The 21,458-nt window shown below is 41.8% G+C and overlaps 2 protein-coding genes across 4 annotated transcripts in view; both read right to left on the reverse strand.

Moving 5' to 3' along the window:
* ppm1lb (protein phosphatase, Mg2+/Mn2+ dependent, 1Lb) overlaps window positions 1-21,458 on the reverse strand; it is a 73,739-nt gene that overhangs the window by 15,044 nt on the left and 37,237 nt on the right. For 2 of the 3 annotated variants that reach the window (XM_082503440.1, XM_082503441.1), the window contains exons 2-4: window positions 16,214-16,430; window positions 8,086-8,247; window positions 3,869-5,995 (exon numbers count right to left, since the gene is read on the reverse strand). In XM_082503440.1, the coding sequence (XP_082359566.1) occupies window positions 5,655-5,995; window positions 8,086-8,247; window positions 16,214-16,430 (720 nt within the window). In that variant the 3' untranslated portion in view covers window positions 3,869-5,654. Of the gene's footprint in view, window positions 1-3,868; window positions 5,996-8,085; window positions 8,248-16,213; window positions 16,431-21,458 lie in introns of those variants that run through there. The other variant, XR_014270935.1, reaches the window with a different exon arrangement.
* Window positions 95-2,881, reverse strand: LOC309687103 (ADP-ribosylation factor 6-like). Its single transcript, XM_082501823.1, has 2 exons — window positions 2,171-2,881; window positions 95-1,585 (listed from the first exon to the last, which is right to left on the reverse strand). The coding sequence occupies exons 1-2, from the start codon at window positions 2,483-2,485 to the stop codon at window positions 1,277-1,279; spliced, it is 624 nt and encodes a 207-aa protein (XP_082357949.1). The 5' UTR covers window positions 2,486-2,881; the 3' UTR covers window positions 95-1,276.

Below are 21,458 nucleotides of genomic sequence, written 5' to 3' on the forward strand. Positions count from 1 at the left end.
AAAAGTCTAAATTTTAATATTAATTTGTATAAATGTCTTTTAATTTGTAATTTTTTAAATGTTGTTTTTTGTTTATTTTGTTTGTTTGTTTGTTTGTTTTCTTGCTTAAAAATGTGTTGTGCAATTTATTTGACCTTTTCAGGGGGGAAATGCCATACTGATGTTGAAGAATCCTCAAAAACTCCCAAAAAACATGAATCAAATATTATAGAAGAGGCTTTAGAGGGTTAAATACTGTCACTTGGTCTGGATAAGTGTGGTCAAATCAGGCCCACAGGCCGACTGGAGCCATGATAAAGATCAGGAATAACTCCAGAAGTTAAGACAAGCACTGAAAAGCCAGCTCAACGGTAGGAATAAGATCCAAGCTATCAGTCCTTCAACACCCAGCTCTGACCCAGGACAGAGATGTCACTGATGTCAAGACATAAAAACTCACAGAGATCTCCACCCAAAGTCCAGCACCCTGAGGCTCTATGAGCAACCGAGAGAGGGAGGGCGAGGATTAGTCCATGAGGTAACACGGAGCATCTGTTTGCCTTTGACGTGTAAACTAGGAGGAGGAAGCTTTGGAGGATTTCATTTCAATCATTTCAATTATTTTTACATTCCCTGAATGCAACAAGTTTGAACAAATTACAATTAACAAAAAAACTTGTTGTGAACACATCCTGAAAGGCAAAACCAAGGAGGCTATTCCTGCTGTCATTGGCTACCCTAACATGCTCATTTTGCAGTACTGCAGTACCACTTTTCCACAAACCTGCCTGATTCAAATACTTTTATTTAATTAGAAAAAAATACAGGACAAATGAAAATACACAATTCAAACCTTAGATATACAGTAGATATGATTTGTATTCACATTTGTGTCCCTGAAGATAATCTACCACTAACTCTGAATATTGTAATATTGTGACAATAACAATAACACAAATAACAGATTAAAAGATAAACAAGTTAAGTGCACAGCTGAGGCGAGAAAACTTGCACAACCACCAACCGCTATCAGCTTTTTTACGTATTATCAGGCTAAATATTTGCCTATGACAGCTTGAGACTGTTTTCCCATAATCTGCTAATCTAAGATTTTTCACAGAATACTAGTGGTCTGCAGTCACAGTCTGAGGACACTCTGCCCTCAGTGTGATACACATTCTTATCTCTGACTATTGCACTCTGTCTGTGACTCAGGCCGTTCAGTGATGTGTTGCAGAGGCAGGCAGGGGGAAATCCTGCACGGCGCATGAATAAAACTAAAGAAAGTCTTCATCCATCAGCTGCCGCAGAGCAAGGATTGTTTCATAGCCGTGACACTGAAGCCTTTAGACCTCATCTTCACCTTAATGTCCTCTTGAGTCCGTTTCAATGGGGTCTTCATGAGATACACTATCCTCCTGAAACCTTCCTCGAGTCCCATCCCAGTTGTGGCCGAGCACGGCTGGATGTACCAGGCCCTGCCTTCGCACACTTTTCTCAAATGAAGTTTCAGGCAAAGCTCCTCTGGGCTCAGAGCTCCGGGTAGGTCCTGTTTGTTGGCGAGGACCAAGAGAGGAACCTCCCTGAGACTCTCGTACCTCAGAATCTGGTAAGCAGAGAACACAGTGAGGGCCGGCACTACAAACTTTTTAGAAAAGCCTGAGTTTTGTGCTTGCTTCCAGGTTTACTATAACTATATGGTTTACAACACATTAAAATTAAAAATAGAAGAATATCTTGGCATTTATTATGCATTTATCAACAATTAGAAGGTTTTTTGTGAAGACTTTAAACTGATAATCCTAATGACCTCTTAATACCTTTAACATATGAACACATTAAAAACCACCCTCCTACAACTACATTATAATGCGTGATAGATAATTTATTAAAGATATAAACAGGAACACAAAATAAAGCACCTGTAAGATTAATTTGCATGTTTTATTGTTTTGTCCACAAAAACAATGCCTTCAAATGACCTCATCAGAAGTTTAAATACAGTGCCTTGAAGTTTCTTGAGTTGCTAGATTCGAAACTAGTTGCAGTGCCACAAATCCCTGCTCATAAATACCCTACATGCTTTCAACATTTCCCCTTTCGAAGGCAGTTTTGGAAACAGATTTGTAGCATCAAAGCCTGCACAGTGAAGGTGCATGCTCAACAATAAAATATTCGTTGGTTTATTTACCCGATGGAGTTCCTTGCGGGCCTCGTCCAACCGTTTCAGGTCCCTGCTATCCACCACAAACACCACTCCAGCTGTGTCGGTATAGTGATGCCTCCAGTGGGGCCTCATCTTTTTCTGGCCCCCGACGTCCCACACAATCAGTGCCGGGCTGCTCCTGTCCGTCTCCAGTGTCTCCACATTGAAACCCACAGTGGGCACTGTCACCACACTCTCGTTGTACTTCAGCTTGTAAAGCAGCGTGGTCTTTCCTGATCCATCCAGGCCCAGCATCAGGACTTGTGCTTGTTTCTGATACTTGGATCCGTGAATACCCATGTCCTAAGAATGCAGTCCGTGTCTGTGGAGCTTTCTCTCTTTGTGCAACTGTGTAAACTACGCTGAGTGCACTCAGTGTGTCTGCTGTCTTATGAAGAACGAGTAATCCCTCCCCTCTGTTGTGTCCAGATTCCTTCTGGCCTTGCGTAGCTTTCAGTAAAGCTATTTATATGTGAACTGACGGTGCAGCTGAGTGGGGCAGCATGCAGTTCTCTGGTTACCAAAGCACAGTCAGTGGAGTCACATCACACCTGCCCCGGATCATCATACACACCAGCAGCAAGGAAGTCCATGTTTGGCACAACGGGGAAGATTGTGTTACCTCCTGGCTGGCTGGTCACTGCTGGCCTCATACCAGTGACATCACAGCTAAAGTTTGATAGCCGTAGCAGATGGGCAAATTCTGTCTAACGTGTTTGGTCAAAGTGCAGCTTCCAGAAGCCTCTGAGCCAATCTCAAAATGTAACATTAATCTCAAATACATTTGCATCTAATTAAACAGAGTCCTGTTTTTATTAGTGAATACAAAAAGGATTAACTACACAATTTACTTGTCATATTTAATTACCAGTGATTCTGGATACTTATTATTGGATCTCCTGACTGCATTTTAGGTTTCATGTCACTGTTTGTTGCAGCTCTTTACAGACCTTTTATCTGGCTGTCAGGTTTAATTGGTGTAATCAACTGTGGACTTGTTTATAATGTCAGCAGCAGAATGAACTGACCCGCGCTAACAAAACCACAAATGGCAACTTATGTTAATTAACATCTTCAGATATCCTCCAGCAGGTGGAATAAACAGACTCAAATCTAAAACTTTGAAAAGTCAGAGATCATCAGTTGATTTTGCCACAGCTTCTTTTTAAATAATGAAAATAAGGCACAAAATAGAATTTGATCACATTTTAGTATGATGAGTGTTGATAGTACACCTCATTTATTTGAAATTCATCCAGGGACCCAGACTTTCTTGTCATTTTTTAAAGTGGCCTTCAGCAACAGTTCTCCAGGTTTTCTGAAGATCTTCCAAAGAGATCTTAAAAAAAAAAAAAAAAAATCTGAGGAAACAGGACAAGCGGAGGGCAAAAGAAGTGGCAGGTCTAATAAAAACTGTAGCAGATGAACAGTATCTGTCCTTAAGAAACAGAAAAAAAATAAGCAAAGACCTGAAACAGGAACTGAGAGAATCATCTGATCTGTAAGTCGATCCAGCTACGCTTCACTGAAGCCTCACCAGATATGGTCTGCATTTAACCCGGTGCTGCTGTTTCTCATTTATTTTTACAAAGAAATAAGAGGTGGTTCAAGACTTTTGCACAGTACTGTAACCTACATCTGTACAGAATACATTAAAATAAAAAACTCCACACACAATAATGATGCGATCTTTTATCGTTTTAATCTTACCTTTGTGATTTACACCTTAAAATTTCTGAATTTTCTCTTTTTTACAGTTTATGAAATCCAACAAAAACAAGTACAAATGCCACACAAACATCCCGTAACATACGTTAGAGGAAAAATGTGAACTGAAAAAAGCACAGACAGTTTCATTGGGTATATATCTCTGAAGTGAAACAGCTCAGGTAACAGGCGCCCCGCTGCGTTAAACATTGGAGGAGTGATACACGAGGACAGTATGTACATTCATCTTACAATTTGTCTCTCGGAGACATGTTTTCATCATTGCTTTTCCACATTTGATTTAAGGAGGGATGACGCTGAGGTCGTGCACTGTGCGCCGTGTGGTCGACTGCGTTACATCAAAAAACCGAGAAGTCGTGTTGGCAGCGGACTCGATAACAGGATATGAACAGCTAGAAAATAAGGCAACAATAACTGATCTCATTCAAAGGCTCGTTAAGATTAAGTTCAGAGTAAATCAAAAGCGATGCGATTCAGATCCACGACTTTTGCCTTAGTGAGATGAGACGCTGTGAAAAGATGAAAACATAACTGTATGCTGTCGGTTTAAGTTCATCAGGTAGATTGTAATAAATGATGATGTAACAAAAGTCACATAAAGGAAGGGGATGTCAATATCTGTGAAATAAGTCTTTTAAAGGGTGTAATATAAAATCCTACATAACATAATGCTTAAAACTGCCATTTATTATTATGATAGAACCGTTTACCTTCTTCATACCTCTCCAGGTTAGCGGTCAGCTATTATATGAGATAACACATTAACCTTTTTGAATTAAAACTTAGCAGTTAGTCATAATGAGATGTTACTTTGTTGTTACTCCAAACATTTAATTACACTTTTACAAGCTACAATATTATCCAACAGTTATTACATTATTAGTAGTTACACATCCTGATGAGTTGGGCCAGAAAAAAGCAGGAGAGGTCAAACGTGAGGGTGAAACGCTTCGGTGGAACAGAAACTCTTAGCGATCGTTTTAATTAAAGACACATTAGAAAACGGGGCAACTCAAGCCAAAACATGAAGGTTTCCCCACATCCAGCAAGTGTGATGTAACAAAGTGGTAAGTGCTATTGCTGTACAGTATGAGCAGTAACGTGTTTTCATTTGTGTTGGTCGTGTAGAAAACCCGCCACCGTGCTGAACAACAGATTTCTTAATCGATAAACACAGACAAGGTGGAAGAAAGAATTTGGAGGTCACAGACAGTGAGGGAAAGACATAGTTTGGAAATTACTGGAAACATCATGCTGTCATTTAAAAGGGACATTACAATGGGGCAACGAATCAGATGTTAGTGTCAGACATGTGTGCAAGTTCATCACAAAGAGACATCAATGACTGTCACCTCTCTCACACACACACACACACACACACGCACACACACGCGCACACACACACACACACACACACACACACACACACACACACACACACACACACAGCTGCACAAAGCTTAATCAGATTATTTGCATAACAGTGATCCAGCTCGCTTTACGGTGCCTCAGAGATATGGCTAAGACTAAATGAAGGACATTTTTATTGGGTCACTTTTATCGCAAAGTAAAGCAGGCGAGGGGGGCATGACGGGGTGGGGGTCGGATGCACTGAGGGACAAACTGCTGTAAATATGTGTGATAGAAATAGTTCTCGCTCAAAAAGCGCTTATTTCATCTTAAGTATATTCTTATTTATATTCAGACACAAAATAGATACTGTGCGCAGAAGACGTGCGGTCTACTTTTCGCTGGCCTTGCCTTTGAACTTGACCACCATGACGGTGATGTTGTCAGGGCAACCGCGGTAGAAGGACTGAAGGACGATGCTCTTGGCGCCAAAGTGCGGCTCGTCCAGTCGTTCCCTGATGAAGCGAACCGCCTCCTCGTTGCTGAAGGTGTCCCACAGGCCGTCCGACGCCAGGATCATGAACTCGGGCTGCAGCTTGTTCAGGTCAAAGGACATGACGTCGGGATCGGGAATGACCACGTTGAGGTTTTTCAGAGGGTAATCGCCCAGAGAGCGGGACATGGCCAGGATGCCCTGGACGCGCCACGAGCCATTGAAACTGATGAAACCGCCTGAGGATGCGTGGGTAGGATATTAGAAAAAAATGTAAGAAACCAGGATAATAAGACAGAAATTACAAAAACAAAGGTGGGAGGAGACACACGTGTATAGCTGTATAGCTGCTTAACCATTAAAATGTAAAATATTCTGACAGATTAAATGACAGGATGTTTCATCAACTAAGAAATGACATCAAAACGCAAACATGGCTCTTTGCCACTGACCCAGTGCAGCACTGTTTTTGTTAGAAACATTTAAATTCATTTCACATCCTGCATGTACAGCTGTGAGTCCACTATGGCTTCCACAGATATGCAGACAGGGAATTATACTGGAAATTACTGGATACTAGGCCATGAAGACTTCCGAATTTGCAGTGAGCAAGGCCATATGCAGGATGTTAAAAAGTACTGAGGTTAAAAGTTCAGGCCATGGCTATAAAAAAAATCTAATTATGTGTAACTCTGACTAATAAAAAAGGTCCAAAATTCCTGCAAAAATTCCCAGAAAAAGCAGAGGACTTGGTCTCTCTGTCCTCGCTTTAGCAGCCACTGATTCTTCAGCTTCTGTGAGGTATTAAAAGTTAAGCTTGTAAATGCATCTTCAGGCATTTATCGTTATATTTGTATTCAAATAGCCCATGAATTGTGTTTTTTCCCCATTAATTTCAGTATTTTAGCATCATTGCTGCTGACAGCATGTTACACTAACCCTCAGGAGGCACCAAACTCACTGTGGACCATTTATGGATAATTCAGCCGCTAAATGAGCTTGTTTGGCTCATGAAGCTTTATTACATCTTTTCTTTTTGTTGTTGATGTTATAATAGAAAAAATTCGCCCGTTTTTTTTTCTTCTCTAGTCTCAGTCTTTTATCTTTTTTGTCTCTTGGTGCAGTCTCCGTCCTTTTTTTGTTAATAAAAATGTAAAAATCCCAGCAAGGTTTAAGTTTATGATTAAATACAAATTGGTTATCATTTCCCAGCACAATATAAAGGAATGAGGACAAGTTCAAGACTTTTCCACAGAACAGCACAGACTGTTAAGAATATACCTAATTAATATTATTATAAAGCTTTAATATAAATGTAAACATATTTTATTATTAGTGTGCAAATTTTAGGGGAAAAGGCCTCTGATTTACTGTGTTTTGTATTTTTTTAAATAAATTAGTCTTAAATCTTAAATGTGAATTTGCTGTTCGGTACTTGATTTATTATTGAGGAGTTAAAAATATTTTTATTTCTATGTTTTTATTTAAAAGTGACAGTGCAGTTTGACGTAGTTCCAGTGCAGAGCATTAAACAGTTTACAGTTTATAATTGTTGCTAATTTCCTGCCCTTGTCCCTTGTTGGGCTTTTACATCGACAATGCACAGGCAAGGTTTACAGCATTCACATAAATTTACTTTTCTATTATCAGACCATAAATTTACTCAGCCAGATGCTCCATAATGCAAAGAGATCATCAGCTCTCCTCAGGAGAGTGCTGGCGTTTTAAGGCTGGTGTTGGAGTAAAGGCTCTTCAGAAGAGATCAGTACAACAGTCATTCTGCACATCACAGTTTATGATTGAAGCTTTGGGTGCACTTCTCACTAAAGGCTGCTAAAAAACTGTATGAAATTTCTCCACTGAAAACATGCTTCTCTTATCAGTCAACAAAATCTTTCATCTTCAGTACCAAATTGGACCACTAGATGGCGATAGTGGGCTATCCTTCTGCCGATCACACTGACTAATCTGGAAATTTGCCATCAAACTCTCCTCACGCAGAGAGTATGCAGATTGGGTTGGAGGGAGAATTGCGCCTACGATTACACCTTAAACACTGAACACCGTCTGGCTGGTTTTGATAACATGCTGCTTTAGAAGCAGATAGTGTTATCAGTCAGTAGGTTTCGATGTCAGCCTGAGACTGAGATGTATGAGGGGGGAGGACTGTGCAATGGCTTTTAGCTTTGATCATAAGAAGACTCATTTCATGCTTTCATAGCAACAATGTGAGTTTGGATGCTCCCTCAAGTTTTAACTGAAGTCTTTTCTGTTGCTCTGAATATAATGAGAACTGCGTATGGGTCTGGATCGCAGCCCATTTTCTCACCGGCCTTCTTGATCCTCTTACGCTCCTTGAGCTGGTAAGGTTTGTGGTCGTGCGATAGAGGAATGGCATTGCCGTCTTTATCGCAAAGAACTCCGCGTGAGTCTCCAACATTAGCCACTGTCAGCTCCTTATCAGACAGCAGGGCCACCAGACATGTAGTTCCTGAAACAGAGGAGGGGAAGGGTAGAGGAGAAGCAAGGAGATGATAATCACGGTAGCTGGACATGAATTTCATAGCAGTCCATCAAACAGCTGCTGAGATATTTCTGTCTTTACCAGAGTGATGGAAAAACAGCATTCATGTGGTTCAAAAATACCATGCTGTTATTAATCAGTGTTTATTAAAAACAATGTGACAGCTGATAAATTTATGTCAGCTCATTATATCCCCAATTCTTAAACCTTAGTATGTGTGATTGAAAACTTGATCCAGTGACAGACACACAATGTTTTACAGTACAGTATAAAAACACAGCGCTCTTCCAAGACACGCACGTCCGTCCTGAAGCCACGTGCAAACAATTCAAACGCTCTTTGACGCAACTTCTCTTTCTTCCACTCTTTTTCTCCTTCCTCTCTTTGTTTAGCTTCCCAGCCAGGCAGAACAGTGTATGTACTCAGGATCTGAGGCCTATTGTATGAGATCCAAAGTCCTGTAGAGAAAGAACAGATCTGCCTGTTTGGCCATCTGCTCACACCGAGCGAAGACAAAAGTGGACAGAGAGAGAGGGACACAGGAAAGAGGGAAAAGAAAGTTCTGGACCACCCAGACAGCGAGAGAGGGGGTAGAGTCAAGTCACAGTCAGGATTTTAGGGTAGAAAAATGCCAAAGGAGACAAAAAAGGGCTAAAAACTAAGCAGGTTTAAATGCCACTACAAGTATGTGGATGACCTACTAACATTTCAAACTTTTCTTTTAAGTTTCACATATTTGTGCCGATGCTGACTGAAAATGTATGTTTCAGCTGTTTCTCATTGAACCCAATGGAATAAATCTCTTCTCCATGAAGGCTTCTTCCATCAGTTTGCAGTTATTCTGTCCCAGACCTGACGCAGTCGCTTGGTGAGCAGTGAAACGGTAAAGAAAAGGCTGCAGTGCATGATGCAGATGAAATAAAACAAGTGTGAGATGGGCATAGAGCTGGAGGACAGAGACAATTCCTCAGCAGGACAGTGATTTTATTATTCCCCTTTGAGGAAAGATTTGGGGTGAAACTAGAGGCGGAAAGTAACTAGTCTGAAGTGAAGTGAAGTGAAAATTGATGCCGCTTAATTGTAAATCTCACAGACCTTGTGAAAAATCTATTTCTATTAGTTTCACCACGTTATGCATCCCTACTCCTTGTGCCTATAGCTGTCACTGCACTGTGCCATGCTGTCCAGCTAATTATCCTTATCTAGTTCCCATGGTGATAGAGATAATGGACTGAGGTGCCTTCCTAGCACACCCTTCCCCAATTAGCCCAGCCTCTCAGTGCACACATTCAGCATTCCCTATTAAAATGGCACCATGGCCCATATGCACCCTGTGCTCATGCTAATTATGGGCTTAGCTTGGCCAGGCACACCTTCAACACTCCAATACCATTAACATCTTAACCCCAGTTAGTCTCTCACTTCAATTTGCAACACTGCACTAATTCACTCTTTCAGTTAGCAAACTCTGACGGGCTCTATTTATGCTCTCAAATACATCTGGAGAGTTCAGTCTAAGTGTATCCACAGCACCCGAATGGATTTATGCACTTAGCCAACCTGCTTGGCATTTAGGTGAAAAATGTGAGGTCAGGACTGTCACCATCGCGCTCGCCCTACCTCGCGGTCTTCTTCAAAGCCTTTCTAAAAACACTACCTGCCCATTAGCACATCCACAGTAATTTTATCCCTTAAGAGCTGCCATCCTGCCTTACTTCCTTGGACTTGAACTGTTAACATTTAGAGCAGTATATTATTTTTAGAATGTGGATCATTTCGACCTGCTTTATAAAGTCAGAGCAACACTCTGGATTTGCATATCACGCCTCTCAGACCGTCTCAGGTTTTTATTTTCATTCCATTCATTTTTTTTCACCCCTAAATAACTACAGCAGCTTCCTCGGGGTCAGTCCCAGCCTTTCTGGAGCCCTGTGTAAGATTTAGCTTTGGCTTTAGTGTGCAAAGCCGAACCAACCTATCATTTCTCCACTCTCTCGTTCTTGGCAAAATAGGAGAGTAGCAGAAGATTTGATTTAACTGGGCTATGACCATATCTATTCTAGTTAGTCTAGTTCAGGGAGTTTGGTTGTCAAAGTCAAACCTTAATCTGCTTTAACGTTCCTCCCCTAAAGCTGGAATGCATGCTTAATATAAACAGCACAAACAGAGGTATTCAATTCACTTCAATGTTATTTACATAGCTCCAAATCAAAACAGCATTCGCCTCAAGCCGCTTTATTTTGTAAGGTAAAAACCTTGCAAAAACACAGTGAAAATCCCCATGATCGAGCAAGCACTTTGGCGACAGTGGGAAGGAAAAACACCCTCTCAACAGGAAGAAGTTGAGGGTAAGGGGAGGAAAATGCTCTCCTTTCTTGGTCAAAACCCAGTGGCCACCTTACCCTCCACGCAATTTATCTTCCCAAACTTCAGTTTCGCGTCCAGCAGAAATGAGTAGAAGCCAGCAAAGCCTTCTCTCTAATGCTGCACTCATTAATTGATCTTTATACAACTTGTGTAGTAGACCTCGAGACCTGAATGTTGGTAGAGTTAACCTTTAATATAATTAATCTTCCAGTTTCTTTTCCCTTCCCACAAACAAGAGGGTGCAGAAAAAATAAAAAGCTTAACGCCCCGAGGCCTTACAGACCTTAACAAGTCTTTTAGAAATAACATCAATCTTGCAAAGACTTAAAACCTGAATTCTAAGGTGAGAGCGAATTCCTCACACACACAAACACACACACACGCACGCACGCACGCACGCACGCACAACAAGCTTACAATCTTTTTTCAATCTATCCAAAGGTTATACAGTCCTGCAGTGGGCAGCAGCTACTTTAAAAAGTCTCCATGGTGAGTTCAGGACAACGGAGGTGCAACTGTGACGTATGTCTGACGTTGGAGCCCATCAAACGTGTTCGATACTAGCTTTCTTCAGTGTTAAGCTGATGTTACAGCTTTTCCTACCATTCAGTCTGTTTTTAAATACTTACAAACTGATCAGTCATAATCTATTCCTCCCTTTGACCACAACAGAAAGAGGAATGCTTGAGGTCTGCTCCTAAATTACATCACGTATTACTGGAGGATTCCTCTGAATCTGCTGTAAAGAGACTGGAAGCATGAAGAGAGGGCTTATATGATGGCATGCTCTGAGGCTCATTTGCAAAAAGTTGACTTTTTAAAATGAAGGGATGGTATTCTACCTCAGCTTCAACACTGCCAGTTGAAAAAAGCCACTAATTTTATCAGGCCTTTCAGAGCCCTTAGGGCCCTCTCTTAAGTTATCTAGAGAGAATTGTTCTGATTTCGATGTTGGTAACATCTGAATATCTAATACCCTATAAATAATCCATTCACATAAGGATTTTTGTTTGTTTTTCCTCTTTATACAGATATATAATGCTGTGACTGGTTGTGACAAAGTGGAGTAGCAGTTGCAATGCTCTCCATTTTTTTCCCGGGTTTGTTGTGTAAGCGTTTTGTTGCCGGCAAATCAAACATTCTGCAAATTAAGGCAAATACTCAGTCACGTTTCTTTATATTTTATTATGTTACAGATTAAGTCATTTGTTCATACTTACTTTGTTTTTCTTTTCAGTCTTCATGAAATTAAATTCACTGTAAATAAATTGCTCACTTCCCTACCACCTTCCTTGGCGTTCGAGTCTGACTACTTCACACTGGGCAATTATTCAATAAAAGATATTGTTGGCCAAAAAAAGCTGATGTCACAGCAACCAGTGTAAACTACTTTTCTCTAGCCTCAACATTTATAAAACCTTATACTGGAAAAAGGTTTTAATCTTTGCTGTGTCCTATTCTCACTTTATTTACCTAATCCCAGAAATAATGTTCTCCATGCTTTAAACACTACAGACTGATGAGCAGTCACCAAATATCCATCAGTTTCAGGTCACAGGGTAGGCATTGATGACATTGATGACATGCTCGAAAGCACCTTCACAGTGATTAGTTGGGATCATAACACCCTGCTGGCCTTCATAGTTACTGGCACCAAAATTCAAACTGTTTCTTCTTCTGCCCCATAAACAAAGTGGCTGCAGAGTTTGAAACAAACTGCTGCAAGCTGACTTTGTTTGAACAAACATTTAGTTAAAGTGCGTTTTAAAGTAACAACAGCCATCAGTCATACTTAGTCAGCTGTAACTGTTTCTGTTTAAGTAGCAGCACAGACACAGTCAGGAGGCTGAGTTTTGTCCGATTATGATCAAAAATAATTTATAAGAGCCGACATTTTCGAACAACTTCAACAACCACTCTAGCTGTAGTATTAGGTGGTAGCAGACCGAGTTCATGGTCAGATTTTGATCATGACACCGTAGCTCAAATGATCTTTTCAAACCATTCCACTTTGATCAACTGAGTAAATTTGAGCAAATTACTGCATTTAAGCCTGGGTGGTCTCTATCGATGGTGATGTGTAGTTAGATTTCTGGGGAGGTGCACGTCAGGTTACGGCCTAGGTTTGACAACCTTAAATATGACACGCTTATTTGACTTTTTGTTATTGCAAATAAATACATTTAATTAAAAAAACTTTCAGAATGATCTAATGAAAAAGCAACTGACCTCACTTTATATATGTAACTGGCATTATTATGAAAAAGAAAAGAAAAAAAGGACTGGATCTGCCACAGTTTACACAGCCTCGTTCCACACGCACTGTAGGTTTAAAAAAACTGCACCGAACACATTTGGTATAAACAAATATTTGCCTGAAGGGGAATATGTGGCACACAGAACATACTAAAATTCAATGATTAATGGCAATAAAGAAACACAAAAACATACGCATGAGAGCAAAAACACAACGAGTAGTGCCTCACTAAGTGGAGCTTCATTCTTGAGAGATTTGAAGATGAAAATGAATAAAGACCGGTGACCTCCGGGAACCCTTACAGTGTCTCTTAGAGGTCAGAAACCGGAGAGGATGTGAACAAAATGATGCCGTGTAGGGTGAGGTTGGTACATGAATGTTTAATTTCTGCTGTGCAAAAAAGTTAATTTGTTTTTGTTATACATATTTTCATCTTCCTGGAGACAGACTATGGTGCACGTAATATTTCTGCACAAATTTAAATCTTACATTCCCAACCTAAATAGTTGTTTAATAGAATAGACAGACGCCTTTTTTTTTTTTTTAAGATGACATGGCTAACGGGTCAGCGTGGCCTCTGCTGACTGCAGATTATTGGACGAAAGCAAAACAGTCCATTTTTCTGTTGTTGCATGCAGACATGTCACCCAGCCACATAAAGATTGGTACAAGCAGAATACCATACAGCATTAAGGAGACTGTTTCCATAATAGACTCTAAGCTCCTGGGCACTGCATCAAAGTCCCATCTTCCTTATCTTTCTTTGAGGCGCTTGTGTTCGCTGATAAACAACACAGGGATGAATGAACAGGGGGATAAATCTGATACGCTGTTGTCCTGGGGACGGGGAGCTGAATTGAGAGTGTGTATCTCTATTCTGCCTCACTCCCTCCCCTGCTAGCTCAATTTAGGCCCCCCGATTACTACAGAAAGCAGGGAGTTGCGCGCCCTAAACGATGCGATTGTGGAATCAGATACAAGGACAAGAATGCACAATTACCTGATCAGCAGATTCCCCCGAGACACCTGCAAGAAAGCCACAACAAATGCCACAGCAAATTCAATCCCTGAACTAGACAACACAGGAGCCCATTTATTGTAATGGAGATTGCAAGTTTATCTAGAAGCATCATGTCAGTCTGTCTCGCTGTGCTGTCCAAAAAGAAGGATGGGGCATAAGAAAAAGATACGAGCAGATGGATGTGTGGAAAGTATCTTTAAAACTCAATGCAACAGGTCCACTTAAGAACAGAAGAAGGCAGCGGGATCAGGAGAGGAGATTTACTTTTGGCCCCTTTTGGGAGTGACAGATCAGAAAGCCGATGATTATCTCCAGATGGAGAGGCAGCAAAGGAGGTGGAGGATAAAGCATCGAAGAGCAGGTGACTTCAGCTGCAAAAACAAACCTTCGAGAAGGAAGGATCAGCTGAAAGACTGAAAGACTGAAAGCTCCAACTCTGTTTTTAATTGACCTCGTTAACATCCTTTGTCACATGTCAAGCATTCACAGAAGGATGTGAGGCTTTCTCAGGGGCTCTTTCATACCCGTGACCGCCTCGCCACCTTAGATGTGATTCACATGTCACTGTTGATGCAGGTTTTCATTTAGCCTCTATGCTTTCTCTTTACCCTCATGTCATCGGTTGAATGAGAGAATTCCCATGTGCTATAACTAATTTTTCACAGATTTGACCTTCATTCCTGCTCGTTACAGAAAGAGTAAACTCGCCATAAAATAAAGGATTATATTTCATATTCCACAGAATGTCTAGGGCTTACAGTTAACATGCATGTTACACAGGTGTGGGTGCCGGAGGTGTTGAAATGATGAAAAATTCACCTGTTTACATCACAGAAGGTTGGCGAGTATGGAGTGTGTGTATTAGCTACGCACGCATTAATTGCTTTGTCTGCTCGGCCTTGATTACCGTTTAAATGGATTTTGCTTTAATTGCGGAAACAAAAGCAGGTAATTCAGCTGCATCTGGAAGGCAGATCTGTCTGAATCAGCATTGCAGCAGGCGGCGGTGAAACTGTATGTAGTCACCGCATCGCTAAAATAACCGAAGACCTGAGAACACGGCAACATGATGATCACCACCCCCAAAAATGTGCAGAAAAACAAAACCCCCCCAAAACCCACTTCAAAAGAGCACGTCTCAAGTGACAGCTGACCTCACAGGTCTATTACAAGTGACAGGCTCGGCCCTTGAACTGTGATGCATGTTTACAATTATTAATGAAGGCCACGTGCTTTTTTTTTTTTCTTCTTGCCCCATGTGAGTTCTTTACAGCTGCTTTCAGTAACTTTGCAATTAACTGCACTTGAAGAAAATCGTCCATACAAACAAAACTTTGCAGTTACAACTCTGAAGACAGATTCTGTAAATAAAGACCTACTCGAGACTCCTTCCTCCTGCATTTACTCTCTCACCTTCACTTTAACCGGGGCACTGGAAGGAAAACTGACCTTCCCACAGAAATGCTGAATTGTTGAGGTTGCAGAAAGTCACTGCAGTGAGACCAGGAAATAATCTTACGATCCATATTTAAACTCTCTTGACTTTGTGTTCAATAATCCAATAAAGGCAGCACAGAAGGAAGACTTGCTATGAAACTCAAACAAAATCACTCATGTTCATGAATATGTCCACATCGTTCTCCTCCTTCTCCTCCTCTTTCCTGAGGTTGTTTAGCTGCACTTAGATTGGACTTTGCCATCGACCCTTTGTGTGTCTTTCTGTTTTGTATTTGTTGTTCTCGTTTTATTCTGCCTGTGGTTCTGAGCTTCCATTTCCCTATACTGTATAGCTTTAACCAATAAATAAAAAAAACAAAAGAAAACACACTTCCAACACATGAATCCACTCCTCTGAGCCTTTTCCTACCTCTTTCTATCCATCTCTCTCTCTTGCATTACCACTCTCTCCTTGCATGCCTCCCGAGATAATTACTACAAGCCTTGTGAAGATCAACTTGTATTTAAACAGCTGAATAAGCAAGGCCTTGGGGTGCTGACAGTCACTATTCAACAACCGTCAAATGAAATAGTGGAGAAGAAAATAATTTGTGTGCAGCATTACAGGGGACACTGCAGCAAAACACCTTTTGCTTCCATCTTGCGCTATCTGTATGCTCTTTAGTTTTGTGGTTGCACGTGTAGGCGGAAATACTGTATGCGTGTATTTTGATAGTTGCTAACTACCGAACAAATGTAGCATCTAAACAACAACAACAAAAAAGGGCAGAAAGTTGGCATATTTGCAGAACGTATCATGTGTGAAGTTACGTGAACGGGCAAATACGCACCTGCTTCGTTGTAAGCGGCAGAGAGCTTTTCCAGTATTTCTCTGTCCAGCGTCAGTATCTGCTGCTCCAGGATGGAGGGGTAGGAGAGGCTTATCCTCTCCCTTTTTTCATCTTTCTCCTTGTCTTTTTCCCTGTCTCGCTCTTTCTCCCGTTCATAGGTCAGTAGCTGCTGGCGCAGAGCCTCTGGTAGGTGGGTCTTAGCAAACTCAGCAGCAGCCTGATAATGGAGAGCAGAGGGAGACAAGTAGAATTAGATGACTGCAGATAAAAAAAAAAAAATTTGGTGCTAGAAGAGAATAAATTCTGACATGTTGATGAGGGTGCTTTTCTTTTAATTGGTTATGTTTAAGCAGAAGCATAGGATGCGTAGGTCTCCATTTTCAAATGCATGGAATACTTAAGGGTTATAATGAGCAGAGGTGATTTATCATTTTTCAGCACTAAAGGCAGCTTCTCAGTTCTGAGGATATATATACACACTTAAGGTTTAGGAAAATCAAACAAGCAACCAGCCACACAATAAATCCTGCCCAAAATGGTGACTTTAATTTATTTGCATATACATTTTCCATGTAATTTTGTTACATGCGTTACAATGTAATCATTGTAACAAATCAAATTTACTAGACTGGTATACATTCAGTTTATTTTAAGCACATTTTCCTCACTGATTAATTATTTGAATAAATAAATCTTTGACTTTGTATATTTTAGTTGCACTTTGCACAAAATTATGGCTTCGTGTTTATTGAGGGTAGAGAATCCTTTTTTTTCTGAGTGCCATAACTTCTTCTGTGTATTCAGTTTAGGTTGGCCAATAAATCTAACATATGCATTTGTTTGCATGAACTCAGAACCCAGGAACAAGAAGCAGAGTTATTCACAGTTGGGGGATCAGACAAGGTGGAGAAACGCTAGCATACCTCAGTGGAAAATATCCCAAAACTGCCAACTGGCACATCTAACACTCACAGATTAGCATCTTTTATTTGTTAAATCCTTACAAAACCCAGAATGTAAAAACAAGATGTTGAGGCCATGTGGAGTGATACATGGTGGAACTATTTTTTGCCAGCAGCTCCCCAGAGTTTAGTCATCATGTTAAGATTTAAAGCTGCCTTACCAGCAATAAAGTAAATAAGCTGATTTCCCAACATGTTCCAAAAACTTTTCCTATTTTGGAGACAGAATTGCAAGTGCAGTAAGTACAGATACGTACACGGTGACTTTGGCAGGCTGGACTAGTAGTAACCCGCTTGTTCTTTCGGTTTTGCTGAAGCAGATAAATCACAGATAAACAGAGATAAAGAAAGAAAAGTGCACCGCCAATCAAGTGTACACAGGCTAATGCTGTGGGATTGAGCTGAGCTAGAGAAACTTTATCCTCACCACTATCTATTTTACTCTAAGGACATCAACAGATTCTGTACAGATTCCCATCGCAGGTCCAGAGCAAATAATGCCTGCCTCCTCAGGCCCGGGCTTCAGAGAAAGCAGGCCAAGCCAAGGTCATGAGGTACAAATGTCAGATAATATACTGCTAACTTGCTTCTGGTCTGCATGATCCCAGATTCATAAAGCTCATATTTCATGTGGTTTCCCCTCCTAACACTTGCGGTGATTGAAGAGCAGTCAATTAAGAAAACAGAACGAGGGAAAAGGATTGCAATTTCCAGGCATTGGATATAATGATTAGAGGTCGTATGACAGAGAAGCTCAGATGAACCTGATGTCTCGAGTGCTCATACACTGTCCCCATTTAGCTCTCTCTTCTATCCATACCTCCCTCTCTTTCACTCTCCATCTATATCTCATTCTGCTCTGGGAAATTGCTTTCAAGGACTTAGATAACACTGCCTCCTCTGCTTTTTCTCCACACATGAAAACAATTCTTCCACTCCTCTCTTGTTATATCTTGTCAGCATAGTTGAAGCTTTGCTCTGCAAGCTCTGTCAATCCACCCCTATCTTCTCCAATGAAACCAAAACACTGTTATTCATGTGTGGATGTGCATGAATCTGTCTTTCATTTTCCATTTCCCACAGTCACTTTGCTCTACTCCCAAAGTGAGGTTCATTCCAAAATCACCATGAATCTTTTCTGAGAACAATCCCTGATGACATATTCTCATCCCGTGGCTAGCATGAAGGGGGTAGGAGTCACAAACCGAGTTCAAAGGTCAAACATAGAACAGGAAGTCTTTTGTCAGCTTGGGTTACGCTAAGTCAATTAGTGTGCAGTTTAATTGTTTGTCTGCCAGTCCTTAACAAAGCACTGGGGCCACAAACCGTTTCTCCAGCTACATTCCTTTTAACTATTTAACTGCATGTGCACATGCACCAGTCAGTGCGTGCAGGGAAGCCAAGACTTGATTATCTGATCCACAATGGCACATCTGATGCCAGCTTAGTGGATAAAGGGAGAAAAGGTTGGATGGGTGTAGAGCAGGGTGAGGATAGAGACTACTGGAACAGAATAAAAAAGACAAGAATCAAGAATAACAAAACACAAGGGAACAAAATTAAGAATGAGAACAGCAAACAGCATAAGAGCACAGAAGGAATGCAGGGAGGGCTAAAAAAAAATAAGAGGGTGGAGCCAGAATAAATGAAGTAAACCGAGCTGGCTATCTGAGGTTGTTTTCATAGCTGGGGGAGAGAGAGAGAGAGAGAGAGAGAGAGAGAGAGAGAGAGAGAGAGAGAGAGAGAGGGCAAGAACTAAAATTATGAGAAAATTAGAAACTAAAAGTGGGAGGTGATGAAGATGAGTTTATGAAAAAGTGAATGAACAAGTGGTATAAAGGCCTGTTTCAGATAGAAAACACTCATGATCAGTAAAATTATAATTTTTAATTGTGCATTATTTAAAGCTATGTGACTCATGTCGCTGAACTGCTAAATCTTTTGGCATGTGTGCACTGAGATGTGTTTCCTTGTGTATTTTCCTTGATCCTACAGCTAAATGAACTGATTGATGTGCATTTTTGCTGAAAATGGCTCTGAATGGAGAGTGAGCTGCCTTGGGCAGCATTTACTTTTAAGGGAACAGTATTGTACTTTGTATATATTCATGTTGTTTTATTTGTTCTATTTAAACACACTTTAAGGAGTTTGAGATTAAAATTATATTTGTTGCAATCCCCTTTTACCTTTCTTAAAGCAGGAATTCATTAAAGATCGATCAGATGATGATGCTCATGTTGAGAGATGACCAGAAATCTCAACTGAATTGCTTCCTCTGAGAAATACCACCTGAGCATTCGCATTTCCATCGTGTGCAGGGCCTGTTCGTGCTCGGCGGTGGCTGGCCAACACTCCGATCCATACAGGGCAACTGGGCGGATTACAGTCTTGTAAATCTTCACCTTGAGATGGTCTGGCATTCGACCCTTCCTCGCACGTCTGGAAGGATATCCCCATCGCCACCGATCATCGATCCCAAGTACTTGAATTGGTCGGGCTTCTTCAGGTTGTCGTGTTAATGGTGCCATCAGTTTGGGGGCCAGCTTCCATGTACTCTGTCTTCTTGATGTTGAGTCTCAAACCATGATCGGCCAGGCGCGTCTTCCATTGTTGTGTGTGCTGTTGCAGCTCACTTCTAGATTGATCCACTAGGAATACGTCGTCAGCATATAAGAGTGACCATGGGTGAGGTTGTTGGAGATCAGCGGTCACGGTGTCCATGCATAGTATAAACAGAAGAGGCAAAAGTGCCGAGCCTTGGTGTACACCTACATTGATAGTGAAGGGTAGCACCCTCACAGGGCACCTGACGACGCTGGTGATGTTTGTGTATAATAGTTTGATCCAGTTGACATAAGCTTCTGGGCTCCATGAGAACGTAGGGCATGCCAAATAAGATCGTGTGGTACTCTGTCGAACGCCTTCTCCAGGTCAAGGAAGGCCATGTGGACTGTCGATTTCTTCTCCCGATGTTTCTCCACAAGCAGCCTTGCAGCATGAATGGCGTCAGTAGTGCCAGACCCCTTGACAAAACCGCACTGGTTTGCCGTAATGGTGGAGATTTGCCTTAGGCGGGCATCCAGGATCCGCTCAAAGATCTTCATAGCATGGCACAGGAGGCGTATTGGGTGGTAGTTGGTGCAGTCAGCCACGTTGCCTTTGGCTTTTCGGATTGGGACTGTGATTCTGGTGCTCCAGGCCGTTGGGGGTTTGCCTTCCTGGGTGATAGCATTGAATAGTGTGTTGAGGGCAGCGCGCCCCGCAAACCAAGGAGCTTCCAGGCTTCAGCAGGGATATTGTCTGGGCCAGGTGCTTTCCCATTCTTCATTTTCTTTATGGCATCTTTGACCTCTGCTGGTGTATTCGGTGGTTCTGGGCCATGGACGGGTGCGGCGCTGAGGATTGGGGGGTGTGGAAATTCTTGGTTGCTCGCTCCAGCGATTGAGGATGGCGGGCGGGTCGTGCAGGACTTGCTGATTCGAATCTTTAATAATGGATTGGATTTATATAGCGCTTTTCAAGGCACCCAAAGCGCTTTACAATGCCACTATTCATTCACACACTGGTGGAGGCAAGCTACGGTTGTAGCCACAGCTGCCCTGGGGCAGACCGACAGAAGCGAGGCTGCCATATTGCGCCATCGGCCCCTCTGGCCAACACCAGTAGGCAAGTAGGGTAAAGTGTCTTTTTGACGTGTTACACCTGACGATGGCCTGTGTGGAGCGATGCCGGCTGTTGACCAGACGATAAATTTTGTTCGCTCCTCCAGGGGTAGCAAGGTCGTGGTACAGCTGGTCGTAATGCGCCGTCTTTGCCACCGCTTTCTTCGCTTTCACCTTCAGGATCTTGTGCCGTTTGTAGTCCTTGTCGTGTCTGGACTGGTGCCACTTTTTCAGCGCGGACTTCTTCTCTTTCATGGAAATTTGGACTTCTGGGTTCCACCACCATATTTGCTTGTCAATAAAGCGCTTTCCTGGCTTGCTCTTCCCCAGGACGCTGGTTGCTGCTTCTCGGATTTGGTCGGCTATATTGTTCCAGGTGGCCTCCACTGGCTGGTTTGGGTCAATGTCAAGAGCGGTTGCACCCAGCGCCACCGCGAGGTTCCGCTTGCATTTGGGCGCACGCCACCACTTGATCTTCTCATCGGTGTTGGTTCTCACCTGTCGCCGTTGGCCAACGTCGAGCCTGAGGTCTATGACGAGGAGCCAATGTTGGGTCCTCGTCAGTCAAAGTTGCTAAAAATGTTTTCGCCTGATAATGAACTTCAGTATTTGATAAATAAA

The sequence above is a fragment of the Aulonocara stuartgranti genome (assembly GCF_965226115.1).
Source record: "Aulonocara stuartgranti genome assembly, chromosome: 14".
Taxonomy (NCBI): domain Eukaryota; kingdom Metazoa; phylum Chordata; class Actinopteri; order Cichliformes; family Cichlidae; genus Aulonocara; species Aulonocara stuartgranti.